Source organism: Spermophilus citellus (assembly GCF_964194105.1).
Source record: "Spermophilus citellus genome assembly, chromosome: X".
Classification (NCBI taxonomy): domain Eukaryota; kingdom Metazoa; phylum Chordata; class Mammalia; order Rodentia; family Sciuridae; genus Spermophilus; species Spermophilus citellus.
Window position 1 is genome coordinate 115,992,716 of NC_138190.1, and position 27,824 is coordinate 116,020,539.

Below are 27,824 nucleotides of genomic sequence, written 5' to 3' on the forward strand. Positions count from 1 at the left end.
AGGGAGATTGTAGAAGCCAAAGAACCAAAGTTTCACATTGTTATGATATACAGAGTGGACAAATAGAAAATAAAAGTGGTTCATTAGAATTGACAATTAGGAGGTCTTTGATTTTAGCCATTGCCCTCTCAAAGTAGTAAGTGATATGTATAGAAGACTTACTGTAGGGATTTACCATGCTATAGCTGTGCTCGCCCTTATATGTTTATTTTTAATCTTGAGTATCTGATCCAGCGAGAGTTGGCTTAATTTTCTGAAAACATTAATGAGATTTCCCAACCAGAAAACATAATTAGGCATCTTTTGTTTACATGATATTGCACTTGTTGTTAAGGTGAGATAAAGAAGGTAGATTTCTATGACATGGATTTAAACTCAAGGTTCCCAAGAAGTAATTTTGAATTGGTGGCCTTCTAGCTTCACACACACTGAAAAATACCCATTCTGTACTCTGGGGCAGCTTATTGCTTGCTTGCCTATATCTGTAAGCATGGAAGACTGTAACAAACCATATATACACACATACATACATAAACATATACACACATACATATATCACCACACACATATAATATACTATATAATATATAATCATATGATATATTATACGTTATATATGTGTGTATATATATATCTATAGTGTTTCACAAAGCATACTGAATACATTCTGAAGGTAACAAGTCCACTTGCCTGTTGTGGTAGGTAGTCATTTTAGTATTCTTTTTGCACCAAAATGTATCTGAACACTATTTATAAGTACAGGATGCACATGTGTGTACATATGCAGTTCATATTTTTTGTTAAAGATCAAGTTTTACTGAATAGATTTCAACTATAATTTTCTCAGCACCTGGAAGTTCATAATATAAGGAACTGTGTAAATTTGTATGCAAAAAAAAAAAAAAAACAGTTTGTCTTTCCCATTTTTAAAGCCCCATTTGAGACCCATCATTCATCATTTCAGGCATTCATTCTTTGAATACATGTTATTGAGAACCTAATTATCATATATTTCAGACTATCTTGAGCTCTTCACAGGTCCCTAGCATTTATACCAGTGCCTTTACACGTTATAGTAATCTATGTACTGTACTGACTTGAATTGTTCTATCATCAACACATGTTGGTATTTATGTTAACTAGTCCAGGCTTTCTTGAGAGGAGAGCCCCTCATATTGATTTTTGTAACCTAAAAGCAACCAGCACAGTTTTGGGTGAATTTATAATGGGGCACTTGACATTCAAGTGATTTTATGATTGGGTTTTCTGATACTTATTTCTGCTTTCCTTATTGTTTAGTTTCCTTCAGCCTTTTTCAAAGGAAGAGTAAATATGTGTGCTGCATTTTGTTATGAGGTTTTAAAGTGCTGTACCTCAAAGATTAGCTCAACCAGGAATGAAGCATCTGCACTTTTGTATCTTTTGATGAGAAATAATTTTGAGTATACCAAGAGGAAAACGTTTTTGAGGACACATTTGCAGGTTAGTGAAAACCCAAAGATCCTCTTCATCATCTTTCTTTACAATCTTTAGGCTCTTACAAGATCAAGATCCAGAGTGACCCCATCCAGTATTAGGTCAGATGTGGCCAGCCATCTAGAACTTGAATGTGGCTGGTTCAAGTTGAGATATGTTGAGACTCTGAAATGCACATAGGCTTTTCAAGACTAAGTACATAAAAAAGTAAAATACCTTATCAGGCATGGTAGCACATGTGTATAATCCCTGTTACTCAGGAGTCTGAGGCAGGGAGATCAGGAGTCTGATGCCAGCCTAAGCAACTTAGTAAGACCCTGTCTCAAATTAAAAAATAAGCATAGCATGTTGGTGCACACCTGTAATCCCAGTGACTTGGGAGGCTAAGGCAAGGAGGACTGCAAGTTCAAGGCCATCCTTAGCAATTTAGTGAGTCCTGTCTCAAAGAATGAAAAGGGCCGGGGTTGTAACTCATTGGTGAAGCACCTCTGGTTAAATCCCTAGTAACCACCAATAAATAAAAATAAAAAGTCCTGGGGTGTAGCTCAGTGACATAGTGTGCTGGGTTCAATCCACAGTATATTTTTTTTTTTAAAAAGTAAAATATCTCAATTATTTTATGTTTGATTTTTATGTTGAAAAGATATGTTGGATATATTAAATAAAATATGTTAAACTAAGTTTCACCTCTGTCTCTATCCAGTGTGGCTACTGGACAATTTAAACTTACAAATGTGGTTCACATTATGTTTTCATTGGATAAGGCTGCATTGGATAAGAGTGCAGGCTCTGGTTTAGATGCTATGGGTAACCTGGAGCAAGTTAACTTCCTTAGCCTCTCAGTACCTTAATTTAATAGGGGTAAATATTAGTACCTACTTCATAGGACTTTCATAAGGATCAGATATGATGATCTTGTTAGATATTATGTAACAGGTAATACAGTTTCTGTTTTTCATACTCTAGCGTACTCACTTATTCATAAAACAAAAGAAATCAACCCAGGCCCAGTAGCATGCACCTGTATTCCTAGCTATGTGGAAATTTGAGGCTAGCCTGGGTGACAGAATTAGATTCAAGAGGGGACTGGGTGGAAGGAGGGAAGAGTCGGGGAGAGGAAGAGAGAGGGAGAAATTTCAAGATATATTAAAAAATGAAGACTTTAGAAAGATCTACCTGGGCTTAATCTGCTATGTAATCCTAGGCAAGTTGTTGTATCTGCTTAAACCAGTTTCTTCATCTGTAAAATGAGGGCAAGATATTGCATCTTGCAGGGTTATCATGATGGTTAAAAATTAAGTGTGTAGTGCCTGACACATAGTAGACACTTATTACATGATAGTTATTATTCAGCACCTCCGTATTGTTGTGCTTACTTGATGAAACCACTCTGAACATAATCAAAATTGTCACCACTTAGTTTGGTAGGTCTTTTTGTAACATAGGAAATCAGAAGCAGCTTATTGGAAAATGCCATTAACAAAGTAAATATTTAATAATAATAATAAGTACTTCCTTTAAAAATCTGCCATATAATTACTTTTGCATACAAGAGCCAGTCAGCATTACACATTACTTATTTTTTTAATATCTTTATTTTATTTTTATGTGGTGCCAAGAATCGAACCCAGTGCCTCACACATGCTGGGCAAGCATGCCACCATTTGAGCCACATCCCCTGCCCCAACACATTACTTCTTATATTACTTGCTTTTATATGAAGTGTCACTTGAATAGGCACCTTCCTCCAAAATATTCTGATGAGTGTGCCAGTATGCCTCAAGTTCCCCATTAAGATCCATTCTTCTGGGCCTAAGAATTGGTTCTGTCAACTTTTTTATTCAAATACAGATGAAATAATAAATGTGAAGACATAAAACAGTGTCTGGCACATACTATTGCTTAATAGTGTTAACTAAGTCAGGCGCTGGGTGCATGCCTGTAATCTCAGTGGCTGGGGAGCCTGAGGCAGGAGGATCAAGAGTTCAAAGCCAGCCTCAGCAATTTAGTGAGGCACTAAGCAACTCAGTGAGGCCTTGTCTCTAAATTGAAAATAAAAAGGCCTGGGAGTGTGACTCAGTGGTTAAGTTCTCCTGGGTTCAATTTACAGTACCTTAAAAAAAAAGCTAGTATGATATCCTTAATCCTCATAACAACTCAGTAATTGTTATATTCCCCATTGCACAAATGAGAAAAGTGAGGTACAGAGACATTAAATAGATTTCCCAAAGCCACTTAGTGAATAATTGATAAAGTCAAGATTTGACTTGAAGGCACTTTGACTCTAGAGTACACACTTCAGTAACTACTACTGTATCCTGCTTCCTAGGGTCAATGATAAAGCTTCCAGCCATTAACAGTGTAGCGTGAATCTTTTTGGCATTCATCTGAGGTAGTCTCACAGACTAAAAGGTACCATCAAAGGCCATTGCTTAAACTGCTGTTAAATTGGGTAGGTCTTGGCCAGAAACAAAGAAGGGAGCTGAGGCACTGGACTTGGGAGTCCAGCACACAAAAATAGACAAGTGAAAAGGAGTGAGAAACCATCAAATAAAAACATGATTTATTCTCAAGTTTGCTATAGCTTCTACCTTGCAAGCACATTCAAAATGGAGAACTAATGATCATTGTATCAGCTTTTTCTGTAAAGAATCATTCACTGAAGTATTTAATATGAGTGTGTCTGTGCTTATACAATGATATGAATTACCAGCATTTGTTCAAAATATAAATTTTTTTGAAGTTTCTTCAAAAAACAAAAAATAATGTTTGCTTCTTCCCACAGATAATAATCGCTGTAAGTCAACTGATAGCTGATGTAGCACTAAGTGGAGGATCAAGATTTCAGGAGTCTTTATCTATTATTAATAATTTTGCAAATAGTGACAGACCTATGAAGGTATGTACTCATGTTGAATAATAAATTAAAGCCACTTTCAATATCAGGTTTATGCTCCTAGAGTAAAATTGTTATTAAATTCAGAGCCATTGATAGTAGAGAGTGCATGTTGAATGTGAGCTTCACAGGGCTTCATCTTGTATACCACTGGATCTATTTAACACCTAGAACACTGTCTGGTATGTAGCAGATATTCAGTATGAGTTGAGTAGAAGGATGAATGACTAGACTGTGTAAACACAGTTATAATGGCTAATAAAGTTTGAATATTTCTCTGGGGTTGATTTTTTTTTGGTACCAGGGATTAAACTCTGGGGGGGCAGGGGACTGAACCACTCAGCCACATCCCCAACCCTTTTTTATATTTAATTTAAAGACAGGGTCTCACTGAGTTGCTTTGGACCTTGTTAAGTTTTGCAGCTCACTTTGAACTCCCAATCCTCCTGCCTCAGCTTCCCAAGCTGTTGGGTTTACAGGCGTGAGCCACCCCACCCAGCCACTGGGGTTGATTTCTAAGCCTACTCAGAAAATAAATGCTTCCTTCCTTTCTTAACAATTATTTCCATTTAATATTGGTTAATTAAACACTGAGTTTGAAATTTGACACAGCCTCACATTTTAGAATAGCAAACAGCTGTCTGATCCATTGCCAGCAGATGAGGAATGGCACAGAAGGGTTTCATTATTTGTTGGTTTTATAAGTTTTGAAAATCATCTATTAGCCAATCGTGGCTTGGTATAGGTACTTATTGGCAAATCCAAGTCCAAAGTTGTCATTCTTAAGCACCAGTTCACTCTGGCCAAACTCAAGACTGACCACCATTCCTCTTCCTTACCTATATGCATAGCATGTAAAACTGCTTCTGCCACCTTGTTGCCTGGAGTGCAGGTCCTCATCTTCAGTAATAAAATGTGTTCCAGGGAAGAAGAGGCCATATCCAGTAAAGGACTTTTCCTCCCAGAGAAATTAATCATTCCAATTCTTGGGAAATGTCATATTCCAGCATATTTGACAATATTGAATCAAGCCTGAAAAAAATTAGAAGCTCACAGTCACAGCATATTTGCTTGGGACGTGTAGAATCTATGTACCAAAAAATATTCCCATAGGAATGTTGCTTACACTGAGAAAAACACTGAGTAGTGCCAGCTGCTCACAGGCTGGGAAAGTTTGTTTTGGGGTCAGTTCTATTGGTTCCCCTTGGGATCAGTATATGCTCCAAGAATCCCATGAGTATTGAAACAACATATACTATTTATGCTTTTTTACTCATACTCTTGAGAATTTATTTTCTCAGTTGTGACCATCCTTACTGCCACATCATATAGAGACATTAGCAAATATTTCTTAGCAAATGAGGTTTATATTGGTTTTCTTTCTTTTGTTCAGCTCATTTCTGAAATGACTTTGTTTTATGCAGTTAGAATGGTCATTGTCAACAAACTCTATTATACCAAAGTCTGTCTTTCCTTGGTAAATGAAATTTCTATTCGTGAATAAGAAGAGAATATATGTAAATAATAATAATTATTATTAAGGGGTTTAAGAAGACAGTTTTTAAAACAATTGCCTCTACATTTTATTATATTTACATTTAAAAAGTCCCCTAGTCCTACACCCGTTCCTTCCTCATCTTCTCGGAGTCATACAGATAATCATCATTATTCCTATGGAAGTTAAGAGGAAATGATAGGACTTTTTTTTTTTTTTAGAGAGAGTGAGAGAGGAGAGAGAGAGAATTTTTTTTTTAATATTTATTTTTTAGTTCTCGGCGGACACAACATCTTTGTTGGTATGTGGTGCTGAGGATCGAACCCGGGTCACACGCATGCCAGGCGAGCACGCTACCGCTTGAGCCACATCCCCAGCCCGATAGGACTTTCTTAAAAGTGATTAGGCTAAAAAGAAAACTCTAGACTTTGTGATCTTGGTGCTAAAAACACTTTGGGAGGTTAATGATCTCTTTAAACCTTTCGGAACATTGTGTCATTCCTGACCTCTCATTTGTGTAAATAGGAATTTTTTGCAGTATGATTTTCACTTCATATATGTAATATTCAGTGGATGGGTTAGCTATGCTTGTCAGTATGGAAAAATGACTGAAGAACACTACCTTTGGAGCCAGACTGCCTGGGTCCAAGCCCTGTCTCCACCATTTGTCAAATTTGAGACTCTGGCCAAACTGCTTAACCTCTCTGTGCCTCACATTTCCCATTGGTAAAATGAATAATAGTAGTCTTAACTTGCCGGATACAGTGACACACGCCTGTAATCCCAGTGGCTCCAGAGGCTGAAGCAGGAGGATCATAAGTTCAAAGCCAGCCTCAACAAAACCAAGATGCTAAGCAACTCAATGAGACTCTGTCTCTAAATAAAATACAAAATAGGGCTGGGGATGTGGCTCAGTGGTCTAGTGCCCCTGACTTCCATCCCTGGTACCAAAAAAAGAAGAGAAAAGAAAAAAAGATATAACCTCCTAGGGGAGGTTAAGAGGAAGTGATAGGATTTTCTAACAGTTAACTTAGTAGGATTTTGTAAAAATTAAAATATGAAAGAGCACCCAGACCAGTGCCTGGTATATAATATTCTATCAATAATTTTAAGTTGCTATTTTATCATAAGTAAATGACAAACAGAACACTTCCATGAATATAGATAGAATTCACAGTGGAAGAGAGAGATTTTAAAGCCATCCAGTCTGGCTCCAAAGGTCATACTTTTATGTACTATAAATGTATTGTTATCAAATTTAGAGCCTTTCATAACTAAATTAGTTGCATACTTTTTAAATAATTAATTTAAAACTCTTTAGACATTCTGCAAACAATGCAGTACCAAGAACAGTTAAAAAGAGGTAAAACTCATATTATGTTCCCAGCATTGGATGCTGAGGTTTAGAGTATATCAATAATATTGTTAAACATATTTTTTGTTTGTTTTGAAATTAGGCAACTGCTTTTCCTACAGAAGTTAAGGACTTGACCAAGAGGATCCGTACTGTTCTTATGGCCACTGCCCAAATGAAGGAGCATGAGAAAGACCCTGAAATGCTAATTGATCTCCAGTATAGCTTAGCCAAGTCCTATGCCAGCACCCCAGAGCTCAGAAAAACCTGGCTTGATAGCATGGCCAAGATTCATATAAAAAATGGAGATTTTTCAGAGGTGACTACTTTAAGTTTGTTTTAAACATTACCTTTCAAAACCTCTTGAGCATGTTCTGACCGTTCTTTCCTGTCATCTTTTTTTAGGCTGCAATGTGTTATGTCCATGTAGCAGCTCTAGTTGCAGAATTTCTTCATCGAAAGAGTAAGATATTTCTGTTCCCATTTAGCACAAAAGTTTGTATCTTTGAAGCTTGTGACTATGAATATGATATAATTGAGCTCTGAAAAATATGTTCACCTTAAAAACAGAAGTTGTTATAAAAGATTGTTCATTTTTCCTTCTGCTTTCATAGGAGGTTACAAGTAAGTTAAACAGTACAGGCCTGGGCCTGATGCCCAGTGTTTATTTTCCAGACTGTCTCTCTGGAAGGCTGCCACAAATTAAATTCTTCTTAGTGCTCATGAGAAGCTCCACATAATACAGATCACTTATTTTCCACTCAACTACCTCATCTTCACCAACAACTGCCCATACATTCTATACCACATTAGTACAGTGACCTGGGTATAAAAAGTGAATCTTGCCCTTGAAGAGCTGCAGGACACAGCAGGTCTAGATTCCTAATTCAAGATTCTTAATTCGGGAAGATGTCTGAACGCTTCCCTTTCTAAATAGAGTATTGTTGACTATTATCACCAAAGTACTAAAACTGTTGAGTTTAGTTTAAAAACCGATTGGCAATGAAGATTGCAATCCAGAAATCTCCCATTATCTATTACAGTGTCCAAGCTACTTGCTTTAAGGTTAACACATGAATAATATCAGAGCAAAATGAAACCAACGTCTGGGAATCATATTACTCTGGTTTTGGCTATGGAACTACAACCTTGTTTTGTTTGGATTTTTTTTTTAATTTTCTGAATTCCTACACTTATCTGTGTATCTTTCATTTCACATCTAAGGCCCAGAGTTTAATTGCCTCATATAACACCCATGTGCAGAATCCAAAAAGATTCTTCCAAAATATAATACTATGGTTAAAACGTAGCTGTAGGGCTGGGGTTGTGGCTCAGTGGTACAGCGCTTGCCTGGCATGTGTGAGGCCCTGGGTTCGATCCTCAGCACTGCATATAGATAAGTTAATTAATTAAAAGATTAATTGACAACTAAATATATAAAATAAAATAAAGTGTAGATATATTTTATTTATGTGTTAAATTAACACTTGGATATCGAAATTCTTCTGAACAGTTCATGTTTTTGAAATTGGTATACTCTAAATTTTTCTTTTTAGTACATATTTGGTTTTATTTAATTAATTTGTTTATTTAGAGCTAGTGAATGGACACAGGGCCTTAGGCATACTAAACATGTGCTGTATCACTGACCCTCCCCCCCAGCCCTCATATGTGGCTTTAAAATGAAAAAAAATAGATTATTTGAATAAGGAAAAAAATAGGTTATTAAAATAAGGCCTAATTGAGTTTTTTATATTATATCATTGATATCAGTGTATCATTACATTATCATTATCATCCTATAGCATTTCAATAGAAATAAGTATTGAAATTGCACACCTGCAATTCCAACTAAACTGACAAATTTAAGAATCCTAAGCATAGTACTAAATATGATTTTAGGTATGTCTTTCAGAGAAATTACATTAATACTATCTTATCTTTCTAGTTAGTAGAAATCTGAAATAATAGTTTCATGTTCACTGTGTTAGTCAGCTTCCTGCTTTCCATAGCTGTGGCAAAATACCTGAGAAAAATCAACTTAAAGAAGGAAAGCTTTATTTTAGCTTGTAGTTTCAGAGGTTTCAATTCCTGATCACTTGGTCTTATTGCTTTTGAACCATGTGAAGCAGTATATGGAGGCTGAAGTATGAGGCAGAGGAAAATTGCTCACCTCTTTCCAGTCAAGAAACAGAGGAAGAAGCTGGGGTCCCAATATCCCTTTCAAGAGCACAGCCCCAGTGGTCTACTACTTCCAACTAGACTTCACCGCTAATGTTTCTACTGCCTCCCAATAGCTACATCAGCTGGGAACCAAACTTTCAATCCATGAGCTTTGGGGGACATTTTTTTTTTTTTTTTTGGTACCAGGGATTAAACTCTGGGACACTTCACCACTGAGCCACATCCCCAGCCCTTTTTTGTATTTAATTTAGAGACAAGGACTCACTGAGTTGCTTAGCATCTTGCTGTTACTGAGGCTGGCTTTGAACTCGCGATTCTCCTGCCTCATCCTCCTGAGCCGCTGGGATTTCAGGCATGTGCCACAGCAGCTTTGGGGAACATTTAAGATCCAAACCATTACATCCATTAAAAGTATAGTTTTGGGGCTGGGGCTGTGACTCAGTGGCAGAGTGCTTGCCTAGCATGTGTGAGGCACTAGGTTCGATTCTCATCACCATTTATAAATAATAAATAAAATAAAGGTCCATAAACAACTGAAAAAATATTTTTTAAAAGTGTAGGTTTTGAAAATAGCTAAACATATTGAAAAATATTTCCCTAGAATTTTTGTGTTTTCACAAGTACAAAGACCTTGAAACTAAGGAAAAGTATATCTTTTAAGAATTAGAAATGTAATTTCTTTCTGTGATTGTTTAGATATTAGCACAGGGTGATGCTACTCTAACTTCCAAACTGTGACATTCTAACAGATGGAGATCATATTTATAACTAGACATTTAAGTGTATCACAATACCTTCAAAGCTTTCTAGAATTTATCCTTCATAGAAATCAAAGAGTCCTTGGCTGAGGAGGAGAAAATGTTGTTTTGCATTTCAAACAAAAAAATTGTTAAACTTAAGAAAAGTTTACATATTTATTTATAGGTTCCATCTATTTTTAAACCTGGGAAATTCTACTTGCTTAAATTAGAAAACCGTATTCTAAAAGGGTGGTAGTAGTAAAGTCTTCAGGGGCTTACTCTTTAAACTTTAATGATTTAAATGGTCCAAAACCACCTTCTTTTGTTAATTAGCTGATTAAACTATGGTATGACTATACCAAGGTAGACTACTCATCTAAAACACAAGTTAAAAACAATCTGTTGTGGGTTGCCGTTGTAGTGCAGTGGTAGAACCCTCTCCTAACATGTGCAAGGCACTGAGTTCAATTCTCAGTACCACATATAAATAAATAAAATAAAGGTCCATTGATGACTTAAAAAAAAGCAATCTATTAATAAGCCATCCAGTCAGAGAACTCCATAGTTCCCCAATATGTGGGCCCTTTGCAATTTAGCTGCAAATATTTACAGAGTAAATAAAAATACATTTGAATATAGACCTGAAAAAGAAAAAAAATTGCTTACTTAGTCACTTATTTATTTTTGCTGTACTGAGGATTGAACCCAGGGCCTCATACATGCTGGGCAAGCACGGCACCAATGAGCTACATCCCTGGTCCCTTTGCAATTTTCATTTCATTTTTGAGACAGGGTCTTGCTGTGTCACCTGAACTGTCCTTAAATTTGTAGTCCTCCTGCCTCAGCCTCCCAAGTAGCTGGGGTTACAGGTGTGCACCAGTGGGCCTAGCCAAAACCAACTTACATAACAAATATGATTGGGCAGCTCAAGAACTCTTTGTTTTCTATCAAGTGTCCTTTGATAATGAAGACAACATCAAAGGAAAGTTAATCCCTGACACTCATCCATTGCCAGAAATTTTCTGCTTTCTTAAGTTCCTAAGCTATTTCTCTTGAAATCTATTATAAAACATTTTTAATCAAGATGGAATAAAATAATACTTATTAGCTTACACATTGGCAGCAGATGTTCTACTGTTTATACTTTCTAAGAGAAAAAAAAATTGTCCTATTGGATAGTTGGGTTCGTAGGCCTTGGGGCCCCTGCCCCCAGGGGTGACTTATAATACCAGTGGGGGACCTGTTCCAAATCCTTCTCTTTGTTGTTTCCTGAAGTGAATTGAAAGGGGAAGGAGGTATGCAATTGTTTATATCCCCTCCTCACCCTCAAATTTCTTTCAGGCAGCCTGAGTTCTTGCTGTTTCTATCCAAAGAGACCATATAGATTCTCACTCTCTTTTGTTTACCTAAATCACCTCTAAGTGCTGGTACTTTGCGTTTGCTACTCTTCCATCTCATTTGTGGTCCAGTATGTCTAGTGTGCTCAAGGCCCAGGGTTTGACCTCTAGCACCACAATAAAAATAAATAAAAACAAGCAGACTTTTCTTACTAATATTTTGTCTGAGAATCTTAAAATTTCTGGATCACATACCCTGGAAGCTAGACTTTGACATGCTTCTCTTTTATGAGAGAAGCACAACTGTTTTCCCCAGGGAAGGCAAGAGTCAAGTTTTTGCATTCTTCCACCACCACATAGCATGGTAGGTTCAGCAAAGCTTCAGGCCTGCAGGCTTCCCCCCTAAGCCCAGGAAGTGGAATTTCCTTTTCCATAGAATCTGTTCTATTCCTTCCTTATAGGGTAATATTGCTCTCTTTCTCAAGTCTTGATACCCAGTATCTGATAGCTTAAGTTCCACAAAGCTTTTTATTTCCCTATTCTTTCCCAGTCCCTGTTTTTCCCTTCATGCTCTTTCCTGAGGACCCTTACCTCTTATCCTTCTTCTGACTAGCAGTGATATATTATCAAGGGTCAGGCTGCTACCATATTCTCCAAAACCTTCCCCACTATTTCATGTGATCACTTATACTCAATGTAGTGGTTCTCTACCTGGGCAATTTCCATCTTGCTTTCCCTAGCACAGCATTCAGGAATGTGGAAGCAATAGCTTAGAAATAAGTCATTGGGCATTTAGTTTGAGATAATACACTGAGCAAAAATAGTGAACTCTGAAGCTGAAAATTCACAATAGTAGTCTTTATGGTAGATGATATGGGCAACAAATTCTAAAACTGGGTATCAACCTTTTCTGCTCTTGAGACAAAACATTGTTTACCGTACTTCTACTTAAGATACACAAGACTCTCACAAAATGCTTTCTGACTACAGGCATTGAAGTGTTTCTCTCTTTATCTTCCCCTAAATCATGGCATTCTAGAAAAATCCTAGATTTGGGGATGTTTGAATAATCCATTCTGAATAAACAGGAATATCCCCCCAGTTTTGGATCTAACTGTCCAAGACCTTCAGGGATTTACTTCTTCTTTGAATAAAGCATATATTTTTTATTTCTTTAGACTTTGGCACTGTCTACTATCTAGCTCTTAACTTCATGGAATTGATCAGGTGCGATGTTGAAACTTTTGAAAAGTTCCAATGCTCTGCTATTTAGAGTATTCCACAGATCAGCTGCTAGTATAAAAAGTGTTTGTTAGTGGTTCACAACAAGATAAAGAATCTTGTCCCAAATGTAAATCAACTGTGTCACTAAACATGCTGTCTAGTTTAGCAGACTTTTGTTTTTCATAGTGTGTTGAAAAAGGAAAGGAAAAATTGATTTATAGTCTAGAGTCTCATTTGTGGTCCAGTATTTTGTTTTGTTTTTCTTTTCATTTTTTTTCCTGGTTGTTCAATTTTATAAGTAACAGACCGAGGTTTTTTTAAAAAGTCTTGGACTGATAGAAGAAATTTTTATTTCTTACATGCAAAGTATGCAATTTTGGGTTCATATAATAACATTTTTTTCGTAGAAACAAGGAAATTTTTATTAACAAGAACTATATTTAGTTGGTTCTTAGCCACAGGAAATTTGAAATAGTTATCAGATGCTGTGTTGGCTCTTATCACCTAACACAATTTTTTTATTACATAATTATTGAGGATCAAGCATTGGCTATAACCCGATAACATTAACAGTTGCAACATTTTTATGCTTTTAACTCAGCAAACTGCCTTTTCAAACTCACTTTTTTCAGCTTTTTTATGCCATGGTCTTCTTTGAAAAATAACATATTTTAATTCAACAGAGCAATAGGATTCATATTGACATAATTATAAAACATGGAATGTAATTTGTTGTAGTTCAGTCCCCAGTACTTTCCCTTTCTCTTCCCTCCAACCTCCCCCTGTTCCTTTCCCTCTATTCTACTGATTCTGCTGAAAAATATCAAAGTTTGACTGAAATTATTACTTTCTCACTTGTAAAGATATTTCTACTCCCATGTTCGCTGCAATATTGTTCACAATAGCCAAGTTCTGGAATCAATCCAGGTATCTGGTAACATTTGAGAAAATGGCACCTTCTCTGCTGGCCACTCAAGACAGCAAAGCCCCTTTCTCAGCCTTCAGGGCCCAGACAACTGCTTTGTCCTTCCCATGGACACATCCCAAGTTGGCCTGGCGCCCCAGCACCTCCTTAGGCCAGTCCTGAGGGAAGCAAGATGATGATCTAGTACTTTGAGTAGAACTTTCTGGAGGTCTTTATCAGACCATTTTAGGCATGCTAATATTCAGAAATGAAGTGCTTCATGATCGATCTTCAGTACCTTGTATTACCTAATTTATTTATACAAAAATGGCCCTAAAAATCTGGTGTGTCAAAGTAAATATCATTTTGCATTTCTGCCCCTCCCTCCCTCCCTCCCCCTCGCTCCCTCTCTCTCTCTCTCTCTCTCTCTCTCTAATGGAATCCCACTGACTAATACCCATGTATTTCTCCCTTCTTTTAAATTTGATTGTAATGTTTCTTCTTAAACATGACAGTAGAATCCATTTTGATGAAATTATAGAAGTATAGGATGTATCTTATTCTAATTGGGACCCCATTCTTGTAGGTGGGCATAATGATGGGATTCACTTAGGTATTTTCATATATGTTCATAGGAAAACTATGTTAGATTTATTCTACTGTAGTTCCTATTCCTATCCCCCTCCCTTCCTTTCATTTCCCTTTTATGTAATCCACTGACCTTCTCTTCTTCCCCCTCCCTGCTTTATTGTGGTTTATTTCTAGCAAAAACATCCAACCTTTGTTTTTTTGGGATTAGCTTATTTCACTTAGCATGATAGTCTTCATGTCCATCCATTTACTGGCAATGTCCTAAAGTCATTCTTCTTTAAGGCTGTATTTCTCCCTTCTTAAAAAGTGTACTTCAAAATAACCCTGGGCATCAGGCTTGGTGGCACACACCTGTAGCCCCAGCTACTCAGGAACCTGAGGCAGGAAGATTGCTTGAGCCCAGTGGTTATAGAGATCAGACTGGCCAACAGTGATACCTCCATCTCAAAAATACAATAGTAGCCCAATCTTCACCCATGAGGCATCCATCACCCTCATAGAAGTGTGATTTAATTAATAATCATATTCTACCAAGCATCTTACCTAGAAGATATATTATGTCTAGTTAGATTTAATTTACACAAGAGGAATTGGCAAATTCCAAGCCCTGATAGCATTATCTTTTTTTCTACCAGAATTCTGAAAAATAACTTCATCATAAGGTCTGTTTTTTTTTCCTGGTACCAGAGATTAACTTAATTAAGATGAACTTAACCCCTGGTTAAGTACCCAGGTAACCTTAACCACTGAGCCACATCCCTAGCCATTTTAAAATTTTTTAATTTGATTTCTTACAGTCTTGCTAAGTTGCTGAGGCTGGCTTCAAACCTGTAATCCTCTTGCCTCAGCCTCAGAGCTCTGGGATCACAGGAGTTTGCCACCATACCCAGTTGAGGTCTGGCTTTCTTGAACCTTTTTTTCTTCCCCAACATCTACTCTCAGGGAGATAACCAGATACTTGAGTTGAGAGTAAAGGTCATTATTTCTAAGCATTGCTTCTAAAGAGATTGTAGGATGGTAGATTAAAACAGCCCTTTTTTCAGCCACTGTCAGAAGGAAACTTTTTCATGTACTGACAGAAGTATGGTATAAGAAGTCTGAATTAAAAAAAAAAAAAAAGAAGAAGTCTGAATTTTCCTTGAACACTAAAGTTAGAGCCATCTTATATGTGGGTAAATGTAGCCACAGCAGAATTATTTGGACCAGAATCTATAAAGCAACCACATAGACTTCAACTCCTAAACTCTTTCTTGGCCATAAGAGTTGGTCCACAATCCTACAGCAGTTCTTAGGATTGGGCTCACTTCTTAATTTCCAGGGATCCAGGTGACAGCAATTATTTTATTCCATCTTGGGGAAATAAGTTTACTTATTGGTAGGCTTTGTTGATCATATTAATCCATTATGTATTTTTTTATGTGAAATGCTCTGTTCTGAACAGTTTACATTTAGTTAATTCTCATAAAGTAGCTATTATTCCTGTTTCACAGGTGATACAACATTTTACAATCTCAGGGAGATATACTTCTCCAAAATCGTAGTTAGTGGTAGAACTAGATCACACACACACACACACACACACACACAAACACACACACACACACACACCTCCTTTATTTATTTATTTTTATATGGTGCTAAGGATTGAATCCAGTGCCTCACATGTGCTAAGCAAGTGCTCTACCACTGAGCCCCAGCCCCAAGCCCCTAGAACTAACTTTTAACTCCAAAAACCTATTGCTCTTTGAACATCCCACCATGTGTCTCTCAAGAATGCTACATCCTTGTGTCCCTGCCATCTGTTTCATTTCCTGCCTCTCTTACAAGTTCTAAACTAGGCCTCCTCCAAGAACTGACTTCCTTTTCCAGTTCTCAGTGAAATTACCAAAAATCATTCAGTGGTCACCTGAAAAGTACCTTCCCCCTTGTTTAGATGATGTACCACAAATGTTCATAGAACCAAAGTTTTAATAAAAATTTTAAAATCACACTAGGGGAACATCCATACTAGCCATTGAAGGTGGTACATAGAGTTCACACAGTGATGCAGGCCTCTCGGAGACTGAGGCATGAGGTTTCCATGTTTGAGGCTAACCAGGTTGAGCTTCCCAGCAACCGAGCAAGACCTTGTCTCAAAATAAAAAGGAGTGGGAATATAGCTCAGTTGTAGAGAACCCCTGATTTCAATCCCCAGTACTTATCCCCTGAAAAAGAACATGGTGCATAGTCAAGAATAAATTTTAAGTAATTTGGGCCCATTTTTTTTATTAGAATATATAATAGCTGGAAATAATTTATAAAATTCTTTGTGATTAGAACTTTTTTATGAATTTTTAAAAATATTTTTTTAAAGTTGTCGATTAACACAATATCTTTATTTCATTTATTTATTTTTATGTGGTTCTGAGAATTGAAGTCAGTGTCACATATATGCGAGGCAAGTGCTCTGCTGCTGAGCCACAACCCCAGCCCCTGTATTTTGACTTTGCTCCTTCCCCAAACATCTGTTTACATAAAAATAGCCAATCCTTATAAGTCTCTCTGTTATTCACCAAAAATTTTTTTATTAATACAATATTTATTTGTTTTCCCTTTGTGAAACCCTAAACCAACCATTTTCCCCAGCTGGGGAGGTAAAGAAAAAGGAACATACAGGGAAGATGAGACATGGGAGATAGAATGGGAGGTGGAGACCACTCCTTTACATGACAAAAGAGGATGAGAAAGGCCACCATTGGGCAAAAGAGTCCCTTGGCCTCAGAGAGTAAAGCCTCTGATGGCATAGGAGAAGAACTGTAGCTTCGTAGAAGGATTCTGAGCATAAGCAATGATGAGGCTCGCAAACAGTTCCAGTCCCAGCCCCAGGGCCACCTCAACTGTGGCAGCTCAGACCCAGTAAACTTGGCTGTTGCATCAGTGTTCCTTGAAATGATGCTGATTTGTAATCTGTGACTAGGGATAAGTGAGGTCAGGGGACGTGGGACTGGCAAGCTGCTGAGGCTCTCATGTGTCAGTGTCTCTGGTCAGTTCAGCACCACTGCAGTTAGTGGTCTGCTCAGTAGCTGAGAAATGCTTCTGACCAAGGAGGGGATGGAGAGGAACTTGGAGCAGGTGTGCATTTTCAGGGGTGAGGGGCTGTGGCAGGAGAGCTACTCCCAGTACAGAGAAGATGGCACCAAACCCATTTTTTATAAATGTACTCATTGCTTTCCCCCCCCCCACACACACAGAATTGTTCCCTAATGGATGTTCAGCCTTCAAGAAAATTACTCCCAATATTGATGAAGAAGGAGCAATGAAAGAAGATGCTGGGATGATGGATGTCCATTATAGTGAAGTAAGACCCCCATGGCCTACATTGCCAGTTATATAAATTTAATTTCTTAAAATGTATTTATATTAAAATTATTACAGCTAACCTTCATTGAAGGTAACTAAGGACTAATGATCTTTGAATATCAAACCTGCCTAGGCAGAGCGGTTCCTATTTAGAATGTAGAGCCTCATCTCTGGAACTGCTCACATTATTGAGTTTAGAAATGCAACACTACCATCCTTAAATCACCATTCCAGTAGCCATATCAGAGTCAACATACGGGGAAATCTCCACAAAAAAATAGATTTAACACTATTCCTTTACTTCAACAGAGCAAAGCTTGCATTAAAGTATTTAAGAATGTAAATGCCCTGTTCTATAATTCAGATGAATAGAGAAAAGCTTCAGCTGTCAATCAGCCAACAAAGATTTATTGAGCCCTGACTTGTGCTCAAGACTCAGGATATGGTTATAAAAGGGCTGTAAAATAAATATGGATGGTCCCTGACCTCCAAGGTGTACTGAAGTGATAATATACCTACACAAAATGCAAAAAAGCAAAATAATGCCACTTGAATAATATAGACAATATGTGGCATGCAAAGTGACAGGTGAGACAGATGCCTTTAAACTGAGGTGGAATAGACATATTAATGAGAATGGGGTTTGAAGGATGATGACAATCTGAAGGCATTCTAATAGAGGAGAATAGCAGGAACAAAAGGTAAGAGGTAGAAATACATGAGGCACAGTGAGTGAATCCTTTTTGTGCAAAACCATTGAGTTCACAGAAGAGTCATAATCAAGGCCAAATTTTGAGAAGTTTTGAAAGTTTAGGATTTATCCAGTAGAATTTTGAAATTCAAAGATTTTTTTTTAAATTTTTATTTGTTGTTTTTAGTTATGCATGACAGTAGAATCTATTTTGATATATTTATACAACCATGGAATGTATCTTATTCTAATTAGGATCCAAGTCTTGTGCCTGTACATGATGTTACTCTCAAAGATTTTTGAGCTGAATAGTGACAAGATGAAAGCAAGTAGAGAAAGTTAATTTGGTGGAAATGTAGGAGTTGTATCAAGGCAGATGGATAGGGGCTAGAAGCATAGGCTAGAAGGAAGACTGCCATCATTGTTCAGAGGTGAGGCAGTTTGGGCCTAAACCAGAAAGTGAAAGATACAGGAAATACCCTGGAAAGGAAAGAAGGAAGGCTTGCTGGATATGGGAAGTGAAGAGTTGAAAGTAGCTCTAAGAAGTGTGGATATAAGGAAAAAAATAGATGGCTTTTAAGGGAAAATGATGAAAACTATTTTAGATCTGAGTTGAACTTGAAGTGAAAGGTTATAAAAGTGGAAATGATCGTGAGGTTATTAGAAATGCAGAACTGAATCTAGAGAGAGAGAGAGAGAGAGAAAGAGAGAGATCAGGGTTAGAAATAAACATCTGGAAGTCATATCTTTGGAAGAACCAAAACAGGATGAGTATAGGACATAACATGGCAAGTGAAAACCAGAGAACCGAGGACTGAACCATGGGGAAAAGTGCACAGTTAAAGAGTGGGAACATGAAAAAAGGAAAAGCACAGAGACTAAAGGGGTTAGGTAGGGTTAGGGTTCTCTTAAGAAATATAAGCAAATGGGGCTGCAGGTGTAGCTCAGTGGTATAGAGTGCCTGCATAGTACATGTCAGGCACTGGGTTCAATCCTTAGCACCACATAAAAATAAACAAATAAAGGTATTGTGTCCATCTATGACTAAAAATATATTTTAAAAAATAAAAAGAAATATAAGCAATCAAGGGGCTAGGGGATGTAGCTTGATGGTAGAGTTCTTGTCTAGCATGCACAAAGCCTTGATTTCAGTCCCCAGTACTGCAAAGAGAGAGAGAGACAGAAAAAGAAAAGGAAATATAAGCCATCAGGGGAGTTATAAGCTGCAGGTAAGTTTAAACTATAATACACTTATTTTGTTGTTCCCAATTCTAAGATAAAAATGTTTACTCTTTAAGTTTTTAAGTAGATGCTTTTTAACAAAGAGCATAGAAGGTTTCTTCTGTTCCTTGTTTCCCGAGTTCTCTTTAATATCATGAATGGATATTGAGGATATTTTTTTCAATTGCTTTTTTTCTGTATCCGTTGAAGGTAATATTTTTCTCTTTTATTAGGTTTATGTGGCAGTGTATTAATTTTTTTTCTAATTCTTAACCAACTTTACATTCCTGGGATAAATACTAGTAGAATGTAACCGATTTTTAATTCCCCAAAGTTCACACTTTCACTTCTGGAAATTTTAGTTTGGCTATTGCAGAATAATAAAACTGGTCCTTTACTCAAGTAGCAACATTTATTGAACACCTGCTATACAGTATCACTGTGTTTGTTTTTGGAGAAACCATCGGAAATAAGACATTGTTCCTGATCTTCAAGAGTCACAGGCTATTTGGAAAGTCAGATACATTGACAAAACAAATATTATACAAATATAAATATTTACCCCAAAAATTAACAGAGTTGGAAACAAGGTATCTAGTATCTTGCTTATCCTGCTTGAAGGATTCTGAAAGAGAGGATACTTAAGTAGAAGGGATTAAAGGGCAGAGGGCATAGCATGAATAAAGACAGGAAGCTAAGACACATCCTGGTGCTTCAGAAGAACAACTAGCAGTTCACTGTTATTGAAGCATAAATTACAAGACTTGGCATGTTGAATGAGGAGATTATAGAAGTCTCAACCACATCATTGCAAACTTTCTATGCCAAATGAAATAACTTATCCCTTGTTCTGTGAATGACAGAGACATTGCCAGATTTTAATGAGTGACATGATCAGGTTTGCATTTTAATCAGAACCCCATGACATATGTATAGAGGATGTATTTGAAAGACTCAAAGTTGGAAGCAGGATTCTCCATTAGAAAAAACTGCGAAATCTTGAACCTTAGCAATAAGTGTAGAAATGGACAGGAAAGGTCAGATTCGAAAGATAATTGGAAAATAAAACTTAAGGGCTTGGCAATGAACTCTTTGAGGATGAGTAAAGAAAGAGATGCAGGGGCTGGAGTTGTGGCTCAGTGTTAGAACGCTCGCCGAGCATGTGCGAGGCCTTGGGTTCGATCCTCAACACCCCATATAAATAAAGGTATTGTGTGCAACTACAACTAAAAAATGAACATTAAAAAAAAGAGATGCATTAATTTCCTAGGTGTCTTAGTCTATCTGGGCTGTTACAACAAAACACCCTAGACTGGGTAGTTTATTAACAACAAAATTTGTTGATTTCTCACAGTTCCAAAAGTTGGGAAATAAAAAAAATATAGTCACAAGTAGAATCAGTGTTTGTTGAAGGTCCATTTCCTAGTTCATAGAAGACATTTCTCACTGTATGCTTACATGGTAAAAGCAATAAGCTAGTGTTCCTGGATCTGCCCCACCCTTCTTTTTGGTACTGAGGATTGAACCCAGGGTCAGTTTACTACTAAGGTACATCTCCAGCATTCCCCCGCCTTTTTGAGATGTGTCTGACTAAGTTGCTACCTTGTCATCCTCCTGCCTAAGCCTCCTGAGTCTCTGAGATTATATGCATGTGTCGCCATACCTGGCAGGGTGGGAGGTGTCTATCATGAACTATTATTATATCATCCTCACAAATTTTATTTTATTTTTTAATATTTTTAGTTGTAGTTGGACACAATACCTTTATTTTATTTATTTATTTTTATGTGGTGTTGAAGATTGAACCCAGTGCCTCACACATGCAAGGCAAGTGCTCTGCCACTGAGCCACAACTCCAACCCCATCCTCTATTTTTTATTAGCACAAATTAATTGTACATATTAACAGAACTCAGTATGATATTTTTATATGTGTATATAAAACACATTGATAATATCCAAAACCCTTTTTTTTTCATCTTTATCCCCTATTCCCATACCCCAGAATACTTCCTAGTCCCTAGAAATCACTATTCTACTTTCAAGTCAACTTAAGTCATTCTCAGTTTGGAACTAACAGTGTATTCCCTTTTAAAGGTATTCCTTCTCATTGTGTAACCATCTACAAGTACAGTTAGCCATTGTTATGTGAATAAACAAAATAGGTACAGTTTACTATTATCAACATTAACTTCATATTTTAAGAATATTTCTAATTTCAGGTATTTGTATAGGAAATATAGTCATGGGGCTAGGGTGTGTAGTTCAGTGGTAGAGTGCTTGCTTAACAGGCACAAGGTCCTGGATTTTATCCCTAGCTCCAGGAAGGAAGGAAAGAAGAAAGGGAAGAAAGGAGTGAGGAAGGATATATAGTCACACAAGTATACTCCTGTTGAATTTGGTACCTTTTGTTTGTTCTTTATTAACTTAAAATGCTTAGAAATTAATTTGTCTGAAACTATTTTTAATTCCTGACTAAATTTTCTCTTAATTCATTTCTCTTAATGCAGGAAGTTTTGCTGGAGTTGCTAGAACAATGTGTGGATGGCTTATGGAAGGCAGAACGTTATGAAGTAATTTCTGAGATTTCCAAGTTGATCATTCCAATTTATGAGAAACGTCGTGAGTTTGAGGTAGCCTACTTACATATAGTTATAATTAGCTTATGTATTTTATTTTGGTCCTGGGAAAAACATTAAAATAGTTATGTAACTATTGCTCTACTTCATGTCTTCTGAAGTTTAGAAGATTCATTATGTTATAACATTTGTATTTTATTGTAGAATATAGATATTTAATTGATTGTATCACTTAGACGCATGGATCCAATATGAAAGTTCTAATCCAGGCTAGGGATGTATTTAAGCAGTAGAATGCTTGCCTAGCATACACAAAGCTCTGGGTTCAATCCCTAGCACCACACAAAAAAATTTACAAACCTTTAAAATGCTGTTAAAGTATAAAATAAATATCTTGCCTTATGTTATATATATGTATATATATATACCAAAAGAAATTAACACTAAAAGAATTAAAGCCAAAATTAAAATTAGTTTGGTGGTTTCTTTTTTTCAATATTATTAATTAATTAATTAATTAATTAGTTTGTACTGGGGGATTAAATCCAGGGGAGCTAAATCCCCAGCCCCTTTTATTCATTTTTTTTTTTTTTAAATTTGGAGACAGTGTCTTGCTGAGTTGCTGAGACTGACCTCAAACTTGTGATTCTCCTGCCTCAGCCTCTCAAGTCCTTGGGATTACAGGCCAGTGCTACCACGTGCTGCCAGACCTGTGGTTCTCATATGTTTTCATTTAGCTTCTCCCCTCCCTCTTTCAGGGCATAAAATAATCATTGTGGTTTTGGGGCTGGGGTTGTGGCTCAGCAGTAGAGTGCTCACCTAGCACGTGTGAGGCCCTGGGTTCAATCCTCAGCACCACATAAAAATAAATAAATAAAGGTATTGCATCCATATTACAACTAAAATAAATAAATAAATAAATATTTAAGAAATAATCAGTATGGTTTTCATTAAACCTTCACTTAAAAAACAAAAGCTATCAGATATCCAGGTTGCTCAGGGAAGAGACGATTCTATTCTTTTCAGTTGTTGAGGACACTAAAAGTGCTGGCAGATAACAATGAGGAAGGTAAAAAGACACCAGTAATAACCCTATTATGAGAAGTTTTTTTTTTTTCAATTTGGCCTGCTAAATAATGTATTGATAAAGGGTAGTTAATAAAGAATAGTAGTTTAATAAACAGTCGTTGCCACCACTGCTAAATAGGAATTTTTTTTATAATCAAGTCACTCAATTAATTTCATAATTTCTACTGCTATTGTACTAGGAAAGGGGTGATTTAGGATTTAAGCCATTTTTAAAAGAGCAGATAGTTTCTCAATATTGAAAAAGTTTCTTGTAGTGAAAACATATATATTTTAATTTGGGTAGTATTCTAAACTGTGCTCTAATCTGACTCTGATTAAATTTGCTTTTTTGTCCTAGATTTTAGGGCTTCCTCTCTTTGCAATACTCTTGACGTATATGGAGCATGCCTGAAAAATTACAGTAACAGCTCGGTGTAGTGGTGCATGCCTATAATTTCACCAGCTCAGGAGGCTGAGGAGGAGGATTGTGAATTCAAAGCCAGCTTCAGCAATTTAGTGAAGCCCTAAGACACTCAGTGAGACCCTGTCTCTAAATAAAATATTAAAAATAAGGCCTGAGGATGTGGTTCAATGGTTAAGCACCCATGGGTTCAATCCCTGGTACCGAAAAACAAATTATAGTGATATTCAAGATTTTATTAATAAGCTAGAATTAAATAATTAAATTTAGATCATATAGATGGCCAGGAATAGTATATGAGACAAAAAAACAAGATTTGCCACTACTGCTTTTATCAAATCAGTACAAATCCAAAGATTCCTAAGAAGCTTTGTAAGAGTTTCAAAACAAAGGCCCCATTTTCTGACCTCCGCCCCTGTGGTACTAAGGATGAAATCCAGATAATATAATATTTTTAAAATATATATTACCATTGAGGTGAATAAAATGAAGCATGATAGTATATTCAGTGTCATTTTACCATTTTAAATTCTACCCTTAGATCCAAATTTGTTGAAGTCTTTTGTCTTATTGTAACAATGGGGCAAAAGGATATGAATGGTGCCACCAAAATAGTTTTGAAAAAGAAACATTGATGCTTTTTATTCTTGTGTATTCATCTTGAAGACATTTAGTGATGGACCAAAAGACAAATCTTATTTGTATATTTTCATTTTTCAGAAACTTACTCATGTTTATAGAACACTTCATGGAGCTTATACAAAAATTTTGGAGGTTATGCACACCAAAAAAAGACTTTTGGGTACTTTCTTCCGAGTTGCCTTTTATGGCCAAGTAAGTATACTTTATATAGAGTTGTTTTTCTTTTTAAACATTCACTTTTGGTTTTAGTTTGTTACATTACTTCGGTAGCAGTTATTGACTCTAGGATTCTGTCCAGTTAGTGCCTATTACAGTAGCAAGGATCTTGCTTTGCAACTTTAAAGTTCACATTGGTTCTTATCAAGTTCATTAGATCAGAGTACAACCTATAAGGTTTGGATTTCTCTTTCAGTTTCATTTTTTGTTATGCTTCTAATAAAGTATATGTCAACTATCCAGTCATTAACACTTTCAAATATAGGGCTGGGGTTGTGGTTCAGCAGTAGAACACTCGCCTAGCATGTGTGATGCACTAGGCTCAATCCTCAGCACCGCATAAAAATAAATAAATAAATAACCCAGGTGTGGTGGTGCAGCCTGTAATCCCAGTGGCTTCGGAGACTGAGGCAGCAGGATCAGGGGTTCAAAGCCAGCCTCTACAACTTATCAAGGCCCTGAGCAACTCAGCTGAGACCCTGTCTTTAACAAAATATAAAAAAGGAGTGGGGGGACTGGGGCTATAGCTCAGCGGTACAGCACTTGCCTCACATGTGTGAGGCAGTGGGTTCAATTCTCAGCAGCACATAAAAATAAATAAAGATACTGTGTCCATATACAACTAAAAAAATATTTAAAAAAAAAAGACTGTGGATGTGGCTCGGTAGTTAAGCACCCCTGGGTTTAATCCCTGGTACGAATTTACATATATGCATAATTAAATAAAATAAAGGTATTGTGTCTATCTGCAATGAAAAATATGTTTTAAAATACATCCAAATGCAAAACAGGTGATAAGCATACAGGGAAGGAGGAGAATCTCAAGAAATCTTCAGGCTAATGATATGTTGATATGATTGTGAATTTGAAAATTCTCATTTATTTGAAGGTAAAAAAGTGAATATATGCATGCAGCTATTAGTAATATTATTTAAAATGCATTTGAAATATATAATTGTTACTTAGTAGGTTGCTCATTCAATTCATAAATTATTGATTTAACTTTACAATAGTCGTTTTTTGAAGAAGAGGATGGAAAGGAGTACATCTATAAAGAACCAAAGCTCACCGGCCTCTCAGAGATTTCCTTGAGACTTGTTAAACTTTATGGTGAAAAACTTGGCACAGAAAATGTCAAAATAATTCAGGATTCAGACAAGGTAACCTATGCCCCACATTTTGATATCATAATTTGTTAATTCTAGGCATGGAACATTGCTCCTGACTTTTTTCCTTATTTTAAATGGCAGAGGAGAAACAAGGAAATAGAGACTTCTGGATAGTGAAAGAATGTACACAGGCTGGACTGGGGGTGTAGCTCAGTGAAAGAGCACTTGCCTAACATGTGTGAGGCCCTGAGTTGCCTCCCTAGCATCACAAAAAGAAAACTAAAATTAAGAAAAGAAAGGATAACGAGGGCGTGGAGGTTCACACCTGTAATCCCAAAGACTGGGAGGCTGAGGCAGGAGGATCACAAGTTCCAGGCCAGCCTGGGAAACTTCGGAAGACCCTGTCTCAAAAAAAGACTGGGGATGTAGCTCAGTGGTAAAATACCTGTCCCCTGCCCCTTCCCAAGGAAGTAGATTGACATATATTTTCTGGGTATGGTTTTATCTTGAACATATGCTTAAAGACAATTAAAATAGATTTTCTGGGGCTGGGGTTATGGCCCAGTGGTAGAGCATTTGCCTAGCATGTGTGAGCCACTGGGCTTGATTCTCAGCACCACATTTAAACAAATAAAATAAAGGTCCATTGACAACAAAAAATATTTTTAAAAAATAGATTTGCTGATAGGTTCAAAATTAGTATTTGGCAAAACCTGTTTCTTATTAGTTTCACTATTTTGTATTGTTTTACCAACTTAAGATGATAGATTTCCTCCCTTTGCAGCCTAAGGTAGTCTTAGTTTGCTCCCACAGTATTGAGCACTGTGTAAATGGAAAGGTAATGGAGATCCAAGCTTCTTAAATTCCTTTTTTTAAGCTATATTAAAATTGAACCCAGGGCCTTTTACATTTAGGCCAGCTCTCTGCCTCTGAGCTACATCCCCAGGCCCCAGAGCCAGACTTTCTGAACAATATGCATTTTTCTCTTTTTATCCACCTCTGAAAACCTGCCCCAAATGCTGGTGACAAACCACCAACAGGCTGCTTGAGTCCTGACATTGTTATGCATGATATTCTGTTCATTTCCTGTAGGTAACACACATCATGTACAGTTCTTTCTTTTAAAAATTACCATCAGAACCAAGTGAGGCTGAAGCAGGAGAATTGCAACTTTGAGGCCAACCCTGTCACAAAATACAAAATAAAAACAAATGGGGATGTAGTTCAGTGGTAGAACACCCATGGTTTCAATCCTCAATACCACCAAAAAAAATGTTCTTCCTACCTATGGGGTTCCACATCCATAGAGTCAACCAAAAGTATTAAAAAGACTCATTTATACTGGACATGAATACACTTCTGTTTCTTGTCATTATTCCTTAAAAATTATAGTCTAACAAATATTTACATAGTATTATCATTGTATTAGATAGTGTAAGTAATCTAGAAATGATTTAAAGTATACAGGAAGATGTGTATGTTTTACATGCAAATATTATGCCCTTTTACATGAGGGACTTGATTTTTTATTTACTGTATGGAAAATGTATAAAACACTCTTTTACCTTGCCAAAGAACAAAATCTGCTTAAGGATATAGGCAATATAAAATACTCCTCTTAAAGAGGTTAATTGGTATTATCTTCCAATATTTTAACTGTGTGTGTCCTTGAGCCTAATAATTTCACTTAAAATTTTATCTTGTAGATGTGCATACATAAGAATATGTTTAAGGATATTCCCTGATGCAAAATTTATATAGCAAAAACCTGGACGCAGTCTAAATGTCCATATGGCTAAATAAATGATGGTATTTCCCATATAATGGATATAGTCACCTAGGCATTTAAAAAATGAAAGATTTATATAAGTGTCAGTATGAACCCAAAAAGATCTGTTATGAAAGGGAAAAAGAGGTGAGATGTAGGACTCTGGTTAGTATGACATATTTGTATAAAACCTGGATATTCGCATATACTTATACAAGCTCAGGAAATTTCAGGAATATTTATACAAAATTGTCAGTCATGGTTACCCCTAAGGATTGAGATCAGAGTCTTGATTGTAAATAAATAGTTTTTGCTATTTGTATATACCCTGTGTACTATTAAATATATAATTATATATATATGTATATATAATACAATATATATGTGTGTGTGTGTATATATATATATATATATATATATATATATATATATATATAATGTATATATAAACTTATTAAGGTCAGACACCAGACTTGACCTCTTTTTAATTTCCCTTTTATATTTTGTCTCAATGCCAGTAGATTTCCCTCAGGTCTCTCTGGTGAACTCTACCTTTTTTTTTTTAATGGG

The 27,824-nt window shown here is 36.5% G+C and overlaps 1 protein-coding gene and 1 pseudogene across 3 annotated transcripts in view; one reads left to right on the plus strand and one right to left on the minus strand.

Annotated features, from left to right (window-relative positions):
• The window catches only part of DOCK11 (dedicator of cytokinesis 11), a 192,857-nt gene that overhangs the window by 151,251 nt on the left and 13,782 nt on the right, over window positions 1-27,824 (plus strand). For both annotated transcript variants that reach the window (XM_081276990.1, XM_081276991.1), the window contains 8 exons: window positions 1,300-1,482; window positions 4,262-4,375; window positions 7,325-7,540; window positions 7,627-7,684; window positions 17,432-17,538; window positions 21,962-22,084; window positions 24,240-24,353; window positions 25,391-25,537. In XM_081276990.1, coding sequence (XP_081133116.1) covers window positions 1,300-1,482; window positions 4,262-4,375; window positions 7,325-7,540; window positions 7,627-7,684; window positions 17,432-17,538; window positions 21,962-22,084; window positions 24,240-24,353; window positions 25,391-25,537 — 1,062 coding nt within the window. The remainder of the gene's footprint in view (window positions 1-1,299; window positions 1,483-4,261; window positions 4,376-7,324; window positions 7,541-7,626; window positions 7,685-17,431; window positions 17,539-21,961; window positions 22,085-24,239; window positions 24,354-25,390; window positions 25,538-27,824) is intronic.
• Window positions 13,679-17,320, minus strand: LOC308638953 (ATP synthase F(0) complex subunit C2, mitochondrial-like; annotated as a pseudogene). The gene is made up of 2 exons: window positions 16,907-17,320; window positions 13,679-13,789 (listed from the first exon to the last, which is right to left on the minus strand). The product of its transcript is annotated as an ATP synthase F(0) complex subunit C2, mitochondrial-like (transcript).